The sequence below is a fragment of the Lolium perenne genome, chromosome 7 (genome assembly GCF_019359855.2).
Source record: "Lolium perenne isolate Kyuss_39 chromosome 7, Kyuss_2.0, whole genome shotgun sequence".
Taxonomy (NCBI): domain Eukaryota; kingdom Viridiplantae; phylum Streptophyta; class Magnoliopsida; order Poales; family Poaceae; genus Lolium; species Lolium perenne.
Genome location: NC_067250.2, coordinates 287863342 through 287879759, shown reverse-complemented (window position 1 = coordinate 287879759; position 16418 = coordinate 287863342). Strand labels below are relative to the sequence as shown.

Sequence of the window (16418 nt, the reverse complement as noted above, 5' to 3'; positions counted from 1 at the left end):
ATACGACATGCAAATGAATTCAGGCAATCAGGTTACTTTTAGCGCCTGGCAAAGGACAACTCCGCGTGCATCTGTCGGCCGCTGCACCTGTGACTCTCCAAACACTTGTTCGAAGCTGGAAGCTTGACCTGATGAAACACCGATTACATGTGCCCCATCCCCCATGTTGTCTCAAGAGAACACAAACAACATCCGAAAACTCTTAGGACAGCTTGGACTAGGCGAGACAAGAGTCGCTCCAAACAAACCTTGAATGAGCTCAAGTTTGCTATGTGATTCCCTGTGAGAGTTTCGCTACATCCGAGCAGGAGCAGCATTTCCAAAAGGCAAAAAAAGCTTTTCACCAACATCACTGTAGAGATGGGTGCTAAATATATACAGGATGAAAACTATGATAATTAAATCTATTGCAAATGGATGACGGCGGAGTGTTTCTGTTGCTACTTCTTATGCACAGGAAGTTTGGGCTGGAGCGGCACCTAGCAACAACCAAGGCGGTAAAGAACCAAAAATGAGCGGAGGTACAATGTCCTGATGGTTGCGGCATCACATCATGGCTACAATTCCATTTCTTTATCAGCTTGTTCTATAAGTAGGCAGATCACCGGCCATATCTTGTATCCCTGGATACATCGAGAAAACATCAGACATCAGACAGAGCCAGAGTAGAATAAAAGAGGAAAAGTTAATCAAGGTTTAAATATATAAGAAAATTATATTATCTACTACAGGCGACCATCATGCTGAATTTTATGGGCAGTCTCAAAATGTTAATCCTTAGCCCTTACAAGTTGCAAACTAAATTCCTCGCAAGAAGTTTTGTTATACACAGTTAAAACAAATAGTATACACTGAAATCCTAAACAGGTAACTCATGAATACACAATAGATTAGAGATTTTTAACTAGGGGAAGCCCTTGTATAAATGAAGGTTTATCTCTGGGTTAGTATGTGAGTATCGTGTATTTATATACTTTAGGAATGGGGGCTAGGCCGGTTGGAAATAAAGGTACGCTATGAGCAGTGGTTTGATATAGCTCCACAATACTATGGTATAATAAAATACTAGATTGCTTATACTGACCTGTAATGGAAACTGGCCATTCTTCCAGGTGTTCCCATACTAGGTAAGGCCCCTGTGACAATGTATTCATCATCGATTTCATCAAATCTGAGTTCTCTCAAGTCAACAGCCTGTGTCGGAACCTCGAGATTGAAGTTTTCCAGATGAGCCTGATTGCTGTTCCTCCTTCCACTGCCTCTACTATCCCTTGATCTTCCTCTTCTTCGCCTTCTTGGATATCTGCAGAAGGCTTTGCAACAGATAAAGGACCACCACCTCCTCCTAACCCTGCGGAGCACTTCGTAGTCTTCTCCAGTTTCATCATCCCCATACTCAATGACATAGTCTCCGAGAACAATACCATTAGGAACTTGTGCATGTATCGTGCTCAAGACATCCACAATATCAGAAGACTGCTGGAAGTTGTCCCAATCAACTTGCCTGGCAGGATCAATTTCCGAAGGGCGTGAATCCGGATGCTTCTGCTGCGTGTGCTTCTGAAGCTCGTTGAAGTTACCAGCAAAGGAACATTGATCCTCTTCACAGCACCTCTTCTTCTGGTTAAGGTGCAGACGAGCCTCGCCAATGACAATCCACCCAATGACATCGCCTCTGCACAACGGGCAGCTCGGGCGGTTGTTCACCTGAGACGACACGATGTGGATGCTGTCAAGAGGAGCCACGGCTATAGACGAGATCTTCACGTTGGCAGGCAGCTCGTATGCACCCTTGAACCTCTCGAGACAGTTTGAGCGGGTCTGGTCCGTGTCGCACACGAACGGCCTGCAGCCCTTCTCGTAAGATGTGCACCTCAGTAGGACCGCGTTGTGAGGGTAGTCTAGGCAGATTGGGCAAGTCACGTCCTCCTTCCAGCTTTTGTCGAGCTGTATGTCCAGATCGAATGAGCTCGGCCTCACCACCTTCTTCATCACCAGGTTTCCTGAGCCCATGTCGAACTTCGTCGCGGAGCTCCTGTCCCTTAGCAGGTGTTGTAACTTTTCATTACAACCTGCATAACATCAACAAGCATACAGATGATTAGCTTTCAGTTTCTCCTTCCTAAACATAGCATATATTTAGCTTTCAGTTTCTCCTTCCTTCAACAAGCAAACAGATGATACACAGCGACATGAAGTATTTAGCATTTTCATTGGTACAGAACATGGTAGACGATGATAGTCTATGGTACATGGCAAAGTGAAGACACCATCAGTACCCAATCAGTCCATGTAATCATACGTTTTCCAGTAAGCTCTTTATTAGCCCCTTTGGAGATGATACGCGCTGAGGCCTCTCACATGTGTAATGATGTGCTAAAAGCTCGTTCCATCTATGACCAACCTCTCAGCGCAAACAAAATCAACAGCTGCTAGTTCGATTCTCATCTGATCCCAGCCCCTCAGAACACCATACTTACCAAGCCTGGTCATCTTCCAATAAATCGAAATCCTAACACGAAAATCCTACCAGCACCCCCAAAACAAGCGGAATGGAAAATCGGTGAAGCATAACTCGATCTGGTTGGGGCAGTGACCGAAACCAATCGAAATTCCTCACCGGCTCCTCCAACCCGCACGCATCTGAACGGTGCGCGCGCCAAGCAGGCGGGTCAAAGCGGAGGAGATCGGGATAGAGCCCCCCACAAATCGCGCCTAAACCCTGAAGCTCCCTCTAAGAATCACCCGCAGGAACGAACCCACCCGAAAAGCGTCGGCGACCGAACGCAACAACAACCACCCGAATCCGCCCGAGCTAAATCCGCGAAACCGCGAACTCCCTCCCCAAAATCAAAATCCAGCCCGCATCACGCAAAACGACGAGGCGGCGCGCATCGATTCGCCAGAACCGCCGATCGGAATCGAACGGGGGGAAGGTAGAGGAGCCGTACCGTGGCCGCCGCTGCCGGTGCCGCCGCGGCTCGGGGTTGGTGAGGGGAGGAGACCGAGAGGAAGTGGGGAGTTGAAAACCTGTGCCCTCCTCCCAGCTCCGGGTCGCGGAGGCCGAGGACTTGGAGAGGTGGTGGTGGTGATGATGATGATGCAGCCACCCTCGCGGCCTCGCTATCTATCCCTCCTCTTTTTCTACTCGCGCAAGTCGCCCTCCATTTCGGCTCTTCCGTTCTGTTTTTCTAATGCCGGGTCGCGCTCCCCTTTTCTCCACCTTTTTTGTAGAGTATTTGTTTTTTGCGATGCGGACGCTCCTCTGCTCTACCTTTTTTTGTGTTTTATTTTTGGGAGGAGATCTCACTGTTCACGTTTACATTGACGTCGCAGCTCCGTGTATTGCCGAATAAGATGGATCATGGGTTTACAACCTAAAAAGTCATGTATACTGTATCCTCAAACAAAATTCACCACAATGCTTAGCTAGTGCTTACCAAAATGAATGGGAGTGTTTGGCACATGGGAGCGTATGCTCCCTTTATTTTGAATGCATGTTAGACACATTTTGAAATGTTAAAAAATTTGAAACAAAAATTTCGCGCGTGCATCTTCATGTGCTAGGCGCTCACAAAGTCGTTTTATAAAATATCGACTTGTCGTGTGGCGTGTGTAAAAAGGACAAAATTCGGTGCTAAAACAAAAACTTGTCACGAGATAAATTTTCTCCTTTTCACGTATACTACAAAAAAAAAAACTATTTTTTCGTGAAAATTGACGAACACACATATATTATGGAGATGTACATGTGATTTTTTTTCAAATTTTTTAACACTTACAGATATGTTTTTATGGTAGAGGGATCATACGCACCCGGGAGCCGAATTGAGTTTTTGCAAAATGAACTGCTTTTTAGGTGTTTATATTTACACTAGTCAGATGCCTCAGTTTAAGGTGCTTAGTGTAGTGCTTACGAAAATAAACCAACCCATTTATTAATCATTAGTGTTTATTTATATTTTTTTCGTTCCTAAAAAAGCTTCACAACTTTATCTAGATAGGATGTATGTAGACATATTTTAGCTATAGATTCATGCGTATCTAAAGAGATTTATGAAGATATTTTTAGAAATGGAGGAAGTACATATAAGAAGCACCTAATTAAACATGTGACTAGTGTAAACAAGCATAAACGCTTAGAAAAGGCCGGTTTATTTTTCTAAATAGCCCTCTAAGCATCTTGCATTGTACATACATGCTTTGGAGGGAGAGGGAGAGCCTCAAGACTACGGGCTCCTTTGATTTAAAGGATAGGAAAATCATAGGAATAGGAAAGGTATAGGATTGAAATGACATGTCTACTTGAAACCTATAGGAAGATGAAGTTTGTTTGATTGTAGCAAAGGAATTTTTCAATGAGGTATGAGCTAATGTTTTTTTCCTATAGGAATTACACTACAAGATTCCTATAGGAATTTTTCCTATAGGATATGTTCCTATGAATCAAACAACATGTAAAGAAATTTTTCCCATAGGAACCAAATCCTACACAATTCCTATGCAAATCCTTTGAATCAAAGGAGCCCTACATCTGGCAGAGGCTTCTTCTTTTTTTAGCCGTGACAGAGCATTATTGGTGATTAATTATCTTTGATCCGGATTAAATTACTACCAAACTGCCAAATGGAATGGGACTTGTATAATCCATAGTATAGTCTTCCCAGTGAGATGGAGTGCACGAGTATGAAAGCATTTTTGGCATAGAATAACCTTGGGAAAGGAATGGCTAAGAGGGTGACGTGTGGAGGAAGAGAAGCCACGGCAAATGCCAGAAGGAAACCCATTTCTAACTAGTCCAGCGTCAAAAAAATCTAAAATGTTCTATCTACTTCCCCTAGAAAAATAATAATTACTGCAATATCAAACATGAACCGGCAGCTCGTGTTTGTTGTGTGGAAAAAATGCGTCGGCTGCTCGTCCCAGGATCTGACCCGACCGGGTCGCTACTTGCGTTAGGTGAGACCCTGACATCCTTGCTCCATCTGCAGTTGATTGAGCGTACTTATTTGCATTTGTCAACCAGAATACTCGACTCAAGGCCATCACAGCTTAAGACACAAAACAGTATCCAACAACGCATATGGTACCATGGTTTCTGAAAACTCCGTATGCTCGATACAATCTAGTCTTCCCGTAGTACTTATCATAGGTTCAACTTGACTGAACACTGTAAACAGAAGTGTGGCAGCCACAAGACTCAACAAAAGACTCCAACGTTGTAAATACTGTAAGCTCTCTGCCATGACAGGCAGGTAGACAAAACACACCCATGGCCTTGAAGGCGACGCTGGAGGTAAGAGGACTTTGCTCGTACAAGAAGTGCCATCGACTAATACGGGACGTTGTTGGGGAGGTTTCTGATCACGTTGCTCTTCATTCCCATCTTGGATCTCATCGTCTCCACCCCGCCCCTGTTCATTGCTCGGAGCACCTTCAGCCTCACCATCTGCTGCTTGGACTGAACCGTCACCAAACCCATGCTCTTGTAGCTGAAGTGGGGAACAGAAACCATAACACCATTAGGCCCAACAAAAGTTCTTGCATTCTTATGACATGACAAGTATATCTGAAAAAAGGAAGTATCAAGGGACACAGGATGCAGACCTTGAAGCCAGGGAAAGCGCAAGAGCACGATCTGCTGCAACAGAAGGCCGTGGCTTCTGGCGGTAGTAGCGGATGAACTCTCGGGAACCAAGAGTAGTCACGCGCGTCCCTTTCTCGTTCTTGTTTGTGATCACAAGCTCAGATCCACCACCTCCCAGTTCAATGCTGTTGTCCACGTCGTCTGCAGCAACCAGCTGCTTACCCTCCACATCAACGTAGCTGCAATGAGAATAAAACCACACCCGTTAGATAATAGACGTGTGCAGAACTGCAGATTCAATGGGTTCACGCTGAAGGATATTTGATATTGAATAACTGACCACAGATACTACATAACTACGATTGGGTGGAGAGAGGAACAGATTATTTAAAGCTTCAAGCGTTCAATTTACTTTTACTTTTGTTCAAAAACTGTAGCACTAAGATTGTCCCAACATGCAGAATACAATTCTCAACATCATTTCTGCTCCAATCTAAGCATTCATGGAGACAAGTCGCAACTGAAAAGCAAGAGCCAATGCAAAGAGCTCTAGTTCTCAAATTTGGAAAACACATGCTAAGATGAGTATGTTATCGAACAGGCTGTTCAGAAAAAATAAAGAGTGCCTCAAAAGCTAATGCTGAAATCCTTATCACAATAATGTCTTGCTACTGGAAACAAGAAGCTAAGGAATACTTCTGTAAGAAGAAACTTATTGCTTGAAAGTTCAGCATTCAGTACAAACCTGCTGCTGTAATCATAGAAGTCCTCAAGATCACCATCTTCATCTTCCCCACCATCTCCATAACGTAATTTGCAGTGACCTTTTGCATCCATATGCTTCCTGACGGCCTCGAGACTTTGAAATGGCTGGCATCTCTCATTGCAGTAGGGGCACATAAAATCACGCTTTACCTGCAGGCAGAATAACCAATACGACATAATGATCAAAACCACACAACTAGCGAACATAAGCCACTAGTACTGACGGAAAAATCCCTACCTTCAGACCAACATATGTAAGAAGGCCACTGGGGTCTTTCAAGTATTCACTGTCAGGTATGAAAAAGCCATGTTTCTTATGCATGTGAATCATGCAGTCCTCTATGTTGTCATGCTTGAGATCACACATGAAGCAGAAGGAGGGATCCAACACTTCAAGATCATCCATGTCATCATCTGACTTGGAGTCTTCCTCTACTTGCATGTTTGAAGTAGACTCCAACTCACTTGGGTCCATTTCAACCCACTCGTCCTCATCCTCGTCCTCATCTTCATCTTCTTCCATTGCAGAGGGGCCTTTGCCACGAGGAGCTCGCTCAGGAAGTGGCTTGACTACTGCAGCAGTGGAGGCATTGGGGTCCTGAGAAGCTCTCAGGAGATGTGACCGTGTCTTAAGATGCTCGGCATGAGCTTTAGAGCTCCTGTACCCCTTTCCACAAAGAGTGCAGCTGTAAGACATTGGAGCGACAGTAGTAGTGGTAGAGTTTGTCTCCTCTGCTAAAGCAGTCTGTCTAGCCACAAACAGAGCCTCGGTGACACCAGGAACTCCAGCCACCTGAGAAATACTGAATATCAGGATGATACATAGCAGAAGTACAATACTGAAGGAAGCAAGGAAGAAGCAACAAAATCAAACTAATCAAAGGAAGTTGAATACTCCATCCGTCCATAAATAAGTGAATCAACTTTGCCTAGATTCGGATGTATCTAGATGTATTTCAGTTATAGATACATCCGTATCTAGACAAAGCTGAGACACTTATTTTAGGACTACAGGATGTGTACATGCACAATCATGATGTTGATAAACAGATACAATAGCATGTTTCCTGCACGGATTTAATAGCCAGCTAACAGAGTATCCGCAATCATCCCCAATCCACCACACCCTTGAGTTCCATCCATTTTGTTCACTAAAATTGGCCTAACATGTACTCCCTCCGTTCCGATTTAATTGATGCCAGGGAGACAAGACGAGTGAGCCGATTGAGCAAAATAGTTTTTCGCCAGTAAGATAAATCCCCTTGATCCTCCAACATGTGTAACCTACAGCAGGGCATCTTCTGATGAAGAAAGCATGCATGTATAACACTTCTACTCGAACAGGATGGCGCATTTACGGAAGATAAATCAGGTCTAGCCCTTTCCTGTAATCTTAAGCGAAGCAAAGTATAAGAAACTTAACCCCTTTCTTAGGCTGATCGAATAGCTAAACCTTCTAATTCAAACGTTCCCCTTCTGGTTGCCTCAAAATACTGAGAAGATATCCACACGTTCTGACCATCATGAACACTAGCACACAGGTCCACCGACTAAACTACGAAAATAGGCAATAAAACTACGCAATCGAAGTGTTCGCACAGGACTTATAGGCAAAATCGCCTCTCTAGAAGCACGCAACGAATCGTATCGACTATGCGATGGCCCATCTGCTGCGTAGCAGGAACCCTAGCAGGCGCATCCACCCTAATCCAGCAACACCGACGCAGGGGCAGCGGGAGGATATGGGGTATACCTTGCGCTTGAGGTTGTAGCGGTGCCACTCGGAGCGGTAGTGGAGGCGCTGCTCCTCCTCCTCGTCGAACGCCGCGTTGCACGCGTTGCAGGTGATCGTCGGCATCTTGGCCGCGCTTCTTCCTGTCTCCTCGGTTCCGGCTTGGACCAGCTCCGGCGAGCGGCTGCGGCGGCGGGGTGGTCGCTTTTGGAGTTGCTTTCCTCGCTTTGAGGGTGGGGAAGTAGAGGGGTGGTGGCGGCGGGGGCGGCTGGAGGAGAGGAAGCCAAGTAGGCGAGGGCGAGGAAGGAACGCGTTCTGCGGTGACGTGGGCGCTTGGGTCAGGCCTCCACCGCCTTCAGGTTTGCTTTGGGCCTTTCTTGGGCTCAGCCCTTAGAAAATAGAAAACCACCAAAACGATAGCACTGCAAAAACAAAACTACCCTAGGCTACTAGGGTTTTCCTACTCCCCCGACGATCTTTCTCCGGCATGAGATCCATCTTCTTTCCCGGTTTTAATCTACTCCAATCCGATCTTTAGTGTGTGCTTGGGCTGATCAAGGGGGCGGCTAGTCTACCTACCCAGCCTTTGCATTGCTTGGAGAGAAAAACGCGTGTTTTAGTGATCGTGGTTTAGGAAGCATGGCGAACTCGTGGGAAGGATCTGGCGTCAGGGAGAGGGGTGAGGGGGATGACGTGCTCGCTAGGGCATTAAAAATATGGAACTGCGGGAAAGGGAAATATACAACGTCTTCCATTTAAGAGCAAGATTTGGACATTATGAAGAAGAAGAAGGGTCGCTCGTTGGAAGTAGCTCGAGCGCATACGTGCAAGATTTTTAGTTTGTAGGTGTGTCACCGCGGATGAGCCGGAGATGGTCGAGGGGGTCACTCGAGGTGAGAATCAGCTTTACTTCTAACGTATTTAAGGGGATCGGATGGGGTTATCCCGAATCCCAGAAAATCTTCTATGGTCCTTTTACTTATCTGGGTTTGGACGACATGATCCTGAGATATCCTTGCAAATCTTCTTATTCTTTCCTAGACTAATATTTTTCCATTGTCTAATGTATTTTTGGGAAGAGTATTTAGGGAATTGAAAGAGATTGGGTGAACACATAATATCTTCCCATCTTGAACCCCGTAAGGTACTTGTAGTGTATCCCGAATGGAAATGCTTCGCATAAGCTTGGGGATCAGGGTCCTCCGCCTCGTCTACCTGACATGTGTCCCCACGGATCCCACCATCTAGCGCTCCTTTCGTATCGTTCTTCATTATCCCCACCCGGCCTCTCACTCATGTTCTTTTGCTCGTTGACCCACGACCACCAATCCATCGATGAACCAAATCCACACTCCCTCTACTCTCTTCCTGACAACATCCAAAAAGTCCTTGCCCTCCTTTCGCCACCACCGTCGATGGAGTCTACGGGTAGCGGAGATTCGTGGCGCTAGAGACGTCGCTCGCAGCCATGGTCACCTCGGTGAATCCGCCGCCCTGTCACTGTCCTCAGATCCCGCTTCGTAGGGTGGCCCTGACGAAAGAGGGAGCCATGACTGCAGAGGAGGAAATAACCACGGCGAGGTCGTGGTTATCCCGCTTGCCTCTTGCTAGTGCTTCAAGGATAGCACGTGGCCTACACCAGAGTTGCAAGGGGCTCACACCAAAGCTACAGTCGAACAACGTCGATGCTACAAGGGCCAAAATCGATGGCACTCATGCTACCTATGGAGGTCGTCGTTGCTACAGCAGGCCGCGTGATTGCTGCAAGCAACAAGCATGAGAGCTCGTCTTCTTAGGCAACAATGTGATGACATCTTTTTCGCGACGAGACGATGGCATCTTCTCCGGCAACGGCAACGTTTCACTTGAGGAAATAGACATGAAGTTTCTACAATCCATGGGGGAGCGAGTGGGGATACACATGATGTCGGCATCCAGCGGAGTTCACAGCCAAGCTTTGTCGGCGACCGTTGGTGGCTCGTGTGCAAGCTCGACGCGGAGTGAACACCAAGTATTTTGTATATATTTTTTGTTTCATCTTGGTGTGGTGTGGTTGAGAATGCGTGTCGGGAAAACGGGGGGAAAGAGACGGGCCACCCACGTGAAAAGGTAGGCGACAAAGGCTAACTATACATTGAAACAATCTAACGGGTCAATCCGACGGCTGGAGATCCGGGGATCGGAGGCAGGGATCCTAGAACGGTTAGGCCTTGTTCAGACCACATATTCCGAAGGGGATTAGCATGGTTTGAGGGGGTTGTTGACTCCCATTTGTCAAAATTCTTCCCAATCCATCCCGATCCACTCTAATACCCAATAGGCTTGTGAAGTATATTAATCAAACAAGGCCTCAACGCGCCCCATGCATACCGAATCCCGGGACATCCTTAGATGTAGCCGAGGCGGCCAAGCGGAATGAGAATTTGAAACAAATTTGTGGGAATTCACAAGATGTGTGTTTTTCTCGGGGACACAAAGTGTGTGTTTACAAGACAAATTGTACGGTGTTTATCTTTATGGGGCACTATTCATGTTTGATTTCTCTCTTTTGTTCCCCTAAAGGTATTCCGAATTTGGTTCTGCAAGTTATAGGAAATGCAAATGCACATCTTGTGAACACCCATAAATTTATTTTGATTTTTTCTTGCAATTATAATTTGAAATTTAAAGAATGGTATGATAGTAGTATTATATAGAGGACATATCTCTACTACTTAAAAAGACTAAAGTGGTTCCTTATTCTGCCATCCACAATACGTTTGGTCGTCCCACCTACCTACGTCAAAATCTTCATCGTACCTCTTTGATTCTTTCGCTCCATCTCTTCCGAACGCGCCGACAAGTGGGCCAGTCCCCCACAATTCTCTCCCCGACGAGATTTCCTCCATCTCCAGCTCCCCGACCCTCTCCCTCTCTCGTCCTCAAGCGTAGGCTAGGGTTCCGCCGCCGCTCCCCTGCACCACCGTGTTGCCGGTCCTTGACTCAAAAGCGGGTTCCCCCCATCGCGCCATGGAGGTCGTCTTTCGCAACATCATGATTGCCCCCGTTTCCGAGGAGATTAGGCCCCATCACCTGAAGATCGAGCTTCGCATCTTCGTTCCCGACTTCGCCGGCTAGGCGGCTACCATATCCACCCACCTCCACATGCCCCTGGCTCCCGGTCACAGGGATCTGCAACCGCTGGGCCTTCACCGTGGGCGCCGCTGCCTCCACGCAGGCCTGGGTGCGGTCGATGGCCGCTGCCTGGTCTTCATCGCGGACGCCACGCCCCAGCGCCACCACCTCCTCCAACTCCATCGGCAAGGAGGGCTATTCCTGGTGCGCGGCACCATTGGCGGCGCTGAGGTATTCCCCCAGGTGAATACCAAAGATTGTCAGCAAATTTCGTTTTACTACTACTACCTCTGGGGGGAGTACTCATATGGCCGATAGCTCATCGAACAGGCCGTCCAACCCAATTCTGGTCGCTCTCGCTCGAAGCCACAAACGCAATTTCTGCTCGCTCTCGCAGTCTCGTGGCCTCACAGACTCGCACGAACACGAACAGACACACACACGGGCGGCGGCAACTCTAGGTGATCCAACGCGAAGCGGATCTGGCGAGGGGCGGCGACCGGCCGGAAGCGGCGGAGCAGCGGCGAGCGGCAGCGAATAAGGATGCATCCTGGCATCCTGCAGGGCACCACGACGGCACGGCATCAATGGCCAGGACCCAAGACGCAGGTGCTGCTCTGCTCTTCATCTTTTATTCCCCTGATCCCCTATGTCCCTCAGATTTTGCAATTCGCATGAACGCATCGGATTAGCACTTAGCGGTACCGCACTACCATATTAGCTGCTTGCAAGTTGTAAACATCCAGTCTAATTGTGTGTCATTGACTAATTTACCTATAAACATCCAACCTAGCCTAGCATATATAGCGGTTGTTTTGTTCTCATATTGCTTTGAGAATTGTTTTTAGCAATGAATACCAGGTCACTAAAACCTGGCGCTACTGGGTGCGCCCTTTTGCCCGTGCTCCAGCGCGACTTCCTCTCTAGCTACATCATTGGTTTGTGTCAATTACAGGGACTTGATTTAGGCTTGCAGGTGGAGATGCTACGAAAGATAACAAGCCACAAAAACCATTAACCTTTATTGCATCTTAATGAAAAAATATGAGCATCTAATTTATGAGCCCCCTTACCAAAAACAATATGAGGCATCTATATGAAAAGGTGCAGGTTCAAATTTACTCAGAGGTGTCGTAATAATCTATATGAAGCACTTTATACACTTATCTTTTACAATAGGAAAACATGTTAAGAAATCCCTCAATTTTGACAATAGTAACTTAGTAAATTGGAAAATTTTACAATACTTTATTTATTCATTAAATCATGATTACATTACTAGCGGCAGTTAGTGGGTTTAGTGACAATAGATGGCATATTCGACATTTTGACATTCTTGTGCCAAGTTGACCTTTGCTAGATTGAATTATCAAAGTGTGAAATTTTCAAAATTATTCAGTTTGTAATTTCATACAACTTAGATGGGGCGACCTTTTGCAAGGTACGGCTATTAATCCTAGCATCCTCGCAACAGATTACATCCCCCCAGCCAGATCGACGACCGCAGTGCCTAGGTCAACGGGCGACAACATCTTCATTGACCGGTCCTTCGGGGCTTTCTTCTCCTCCGTGTGGGTGCTGCTGGCGCGCATGACAGCCATGGTACTGAAGGATGCGACCTCACCTGCCTGGCCGGCCGGGGAGATGCTGGGTCAACTGGTGCCTCTGTGCGTGCATGGCTCCTCATGAGCGCAGCGCCCTGTTGTGTCCACAGAACTGCAAAAGTGCCTATGGCATCAGATCCCTTCAGGCTCCATCTTCCTACTAGAGCAGAGAACTCACCCCATGGATGCGGCCACCGCTGCCCATGGCTACTTCGACACGAACAACATGTCGAGGTAGTCAATCGGGTTGGCAGCTGCATCGCTTCCACCCCACAGGCAGAGGCTCTGGAGGTCCTCTGCACGTCTAGATACATCATGCTCTGCTTCACCGCTGCTGTTCACTGCACACTCTTCAAGTGATGGACAAATGCCATACTTTCTATACTGTTTTATAAATCTTTTGCATTAGCCATCCAACCGGTAGAAGCAAGTTACATGTAATTTTATTCTAAATTTTAATAGCTGATTCGAAAGGTGTAAACATATGCAAATATCACAAGTACCATTTATCTTATTGCTCACTGTGTGCTAGGTGACACTCTGATAATGGAAGATTGGATTTGTGCTCTTATAATAATTAATAAATCTTATATTAACAATGTTATGTGTACACGCACTTGTCGAAATTTGGTTTCTCGTAGTTTAGACACTGTTGTCCCCTCCCACCTACACGAAGAATCCTTATGACAACACATTGTCACAAGAGATAATTTTGTCTGGCCATCTTTTCTGGTTTAGAAATTTGAGTATTCATCTTCCATTAGGAGATCAGTAGCTTCAGTAGTTTAATATGCTCACTCATGGAAAAAATTAGTTGATGTATTTTGATAATAATACAGTATGACTTGAAATGTTGTACCTGCATGTTTTGGATTCAACGAATCATGGCATCTTTTATCCTATGATCATCCAAAACTTTATGTCCTTTGCTCTTTGTTAGTTTTAATATTTAGACTAATTAAACTTTTTTGGTGTAGAGTATTTTTTTTATAGCATTCCTTATTTGACCAAAAAGTACCTGATTTTCTAGATTTCATAATGTGAAGATGCAAATGCTTGGCTGTTGGGAAGTTAATTATGTTTTTCTCCTGCCACCAAGCTAATGCCATAGGGACATTACATTGTGATGTCCTATTTTAGACAGCCAAGCTAATTTTACTTGCATCATTTTTAACCTTTACACCTTATGGCATTTTTTGTTTGTGGCGATGCATGTCATTGTTATATATAGTTAGAAACAATACATGTAAGGAAACATGAATTTTTCCAGTTTTCTTAGAGGGGGGTATTTGGTTGACCTTACAGGTGAGTGAAATCTGTTTGTTATTTCGGTTTATATGCTTAGACGTAAGACACTTTTTCTATGAACACCTCTTACAAAATATCTCTTTGATCCATTCTTGGTCTAGCCACTTGTATCTTCGGAATTAATCAAGGCTTTACACTGTCATCATTTAACGTTTACTCTTTTATTATCTGCCATTGAAACAGTTCATTTATTATATATATTTTCATACCGTGTGTAGATTGTTTTCTTTCCGAAGTATAGATCCATCATTTACTTGGCCGTTGTTTCAGATCAGAGATGCTTTTAAGATAATTGGGAGGACATAGGCCTTGCATTTGTCATATGTAGAAACAAGAGAGTTTTCCATAGGTATGCTATCGTCCACCGACTTTCCGTCCAAAGTGTAACAATCAGTTTACATCAGGGATGACAAGACATGGGAATACATGTGGTTGACTCCTCCCGTTATGAATATGACTTTCACATACATATGAACATTTTTTATACGCTCAATAGTACATGTTAGAGAATCAGTACATTTTGGTTGTTCATTCATTTTTGTGCGTTACTAGATTTTACTTAGATGGATAACCACCCCTGGTCAATAAACTGAAAGTGTATATGCTTGTTTCTATAGATAAGCATGATTAGTATGTTAGTGCTATAAATATTCCTCCACGTTGGTTAATATTTGCTTGAGTAGTTCAATACTTAGAATCAGTGCAGTTGAGTATTTTCGGTTATGGCCCGTACAAAGTTTATTAAACTGGTTCACGTTTTCTTCCACGATGGATAAAAACTTGAACGAAGGGAAGCTGAACTTGTGGGAATGGAAGGGTGCACCGACCGGATTGCAATGGCCGGCCTCCATCCAAACGAGACAACAATGCTCTATTTTAAGATCTAAGTTGTTCTTATGCGACCCATTGTTATTTTGACTCTACCAAACAAATTCACAAAGATTGTGAAAAGAAAGAAGCTTTGTATTGTAAAAGCATCAACCAAGTTCTTTTGCATGTGTGCTGCTAATTTGGTTCATAAAAAATAGGATGATGCAGCTGTAGTTCTGGCTGCAATATAGTTATTTACAAATGGCAATTAAGTTTCAGTTATGTAGCTTTCACAGATTAGCAGTAAACATTATATTCTTATTTTGTTCTTCTCTTCAGACACACTAGATTTAGAGAACTAGAGGTTGAGTTCTGATTGGGTCACCTCCTTTTCTATATCTAGGATGAAGCAGCAACGGGAAGAAAGCTGATGGTGTTTGCTCGAGTCGACGCCGTTGGACCAGGCCTCCAGCAATGCAGAAAATCTTGCAGCGGTTTGATATGCGTCTGGTCTGCGAGGAGGAGGACCACAGATGTTGTGGGGGGAGAGGTTAGGCACGTTTGGCTATTTCTAGCGTGACGGAGGTTGTCAGGGGCACTCTTGGTAGCTTTTCATCCTATATCGCATCAGGCCATATTATGGAATTATTATGTGGGATATGCGGGATTTGTAGGATAGTCCTATTATCCCACTTATCTATGGTTGTTACCAGCGGGCACCACGTACATTTTTGTGAATTTCTATGGATTTGGTTAATATAGTAGCATGTGTGCAAATTCATATTAACTCCACTATCCAGAATTTGTAAATACTCGAATGATTGACATTTAGTTGGGAACCGGACTCTCCTATTTTTAAGGCCAGTACATATACAGAGAATGCTACGTGCGTTTACCTACACACATTGCTATTGTTACTAAAGAATACCTAACATCCTTCGGTACTTGTGTAATTTAGCAAAATGATTTGGAGTACTTAAATTCTTCATGGACTTCAAAAACTACGGGCATATGGATGAAAAATTCAATTCAATAAATAAGTTAGTCATTTCAAAATTCAAATATTTTGTTACCCGTAGCAACGCACGGGCAATTGTCGTAGTCACTAGATAAACACCTGAGTCGCAATGCGCGCGGACCAGGCCACTAAGCCAAAGCGCTTAGTCAGGACGACCACGAATCGAAGTCGGACCCAAAATCCGTTCACACGACTGTCTAGGATTCGTACCGCCCACCCTAGATATAAGGACGTGGCTACACAGTGCCCAGGCACTGGGTAGTCTTCCACGGTGCCCCTCCCCAAATTAGAAAGAAAATGATGTCCGTTACCGCGCCTTACCAGAAAAGGAAAGTTGTGGTCCCCTAGTCCCCCATGTCCCCATTCTTTATTGTTTCCACAAGCCCGCCCAGACAACCGCTTTTTCGTGAGGTGAAAAAGATGCAACGGCAGGTCCGTTGCTAGTTCATCACAGAGAAATAGTGTAATCACTAATCAACG

At 45.1% G+C, this 16418-nt stretch overlaps 2 protein-coding genes across 2 annotated transcripts; both read right to left on the bottom strand.

Annotated features, from left to right (window-relative positions):
* Nucleotides 1-237: 237 nt before the first annotated feature.
* LOC127312347 (uncharacterized) lies at nt 238-3125 on the bottom strand. The gene is made up of 3 exons (XM_051342883.1): nt 2952-3125; nt 1085-2072; nt 238-623 (listed from the first exon to the last, which is right to left on the bottom strand). The coding sequence occupies exons 2-3, from the start codon at nt 2011-2013 to the stop codon at nt 602-604; spliced, it is 951 nt and encodes a 316-aa protein (XP_051198843.1). The 5' UTR covers nt 2014-2072; nt 2952-3125; the 3' UTR covers nt 238-601.
* Nucleotides 3126-5068: 1943 nt separating this feature from the next.
* Nucleotides 5069-8379, bottom strand: LOC127312346 (cytoplasmic 60S subunit biogenesis factor REI1 homolog 2). The gene is made up of 5 exons (XM_051342882.2): nt 8106-8379; nt 6591-7145; nt 6333-6502; nt 5608-5826; nt 5069-5492 (listed from the first exon to the last, which is right to left on the bottom strand). Exons 1-5 carry the CDS (start codon nt 8208-8210, stop codon nt 5333-5335), a joined length of 1209 nt encoding a protein of 402 aa, XP_051198842.1. The 5' UTR covers nt 8211-8379; the 3' UTR covers nt 5069-5332.
* Between the last annotated feature and the right edge of the window lie 8039 nt (nt 8380-16418).

Bases quoted from the DNA above. Each gene is read 5' to 3' on its own strand.
- LOC127312346 (XM_051342882.2), bottom strand. From the start codon at position 8,210: ATGCCGACGATCACCTGCAACGCGTGCAACGCGGCGTTCGACGAGGAG. The intron at 7,146-8,105 runs GTATACCCCATA...AGTATTTCTCAG, and splicing joins GCTACAACCTCAAGCGCAAG to GTGGCTGGAGTTCCTGGTGT. The intron at 5,493-5,607 runs GTCTGCATCCTG...TCCCCACTTCAG, and splicing joins GCGCTTTCCCTGGCTTCAAG to CTACAAGAGCATGGGTTTGG.
- LOC127312347 (XM_051342883.1), bottom strand. From the start codon at position 2,013: ATGGGCTCAGGAAACCTGGTGATGAAGAAGGTGGTGAGGCCGAGCTCA. The intron at 624-1,084 runs GTCAGTATAAGC...CGATGTATCCAG, and splicing joins ATGGCCAGTTTCCATTACAG to GGATACAAGATATGGCCGGT.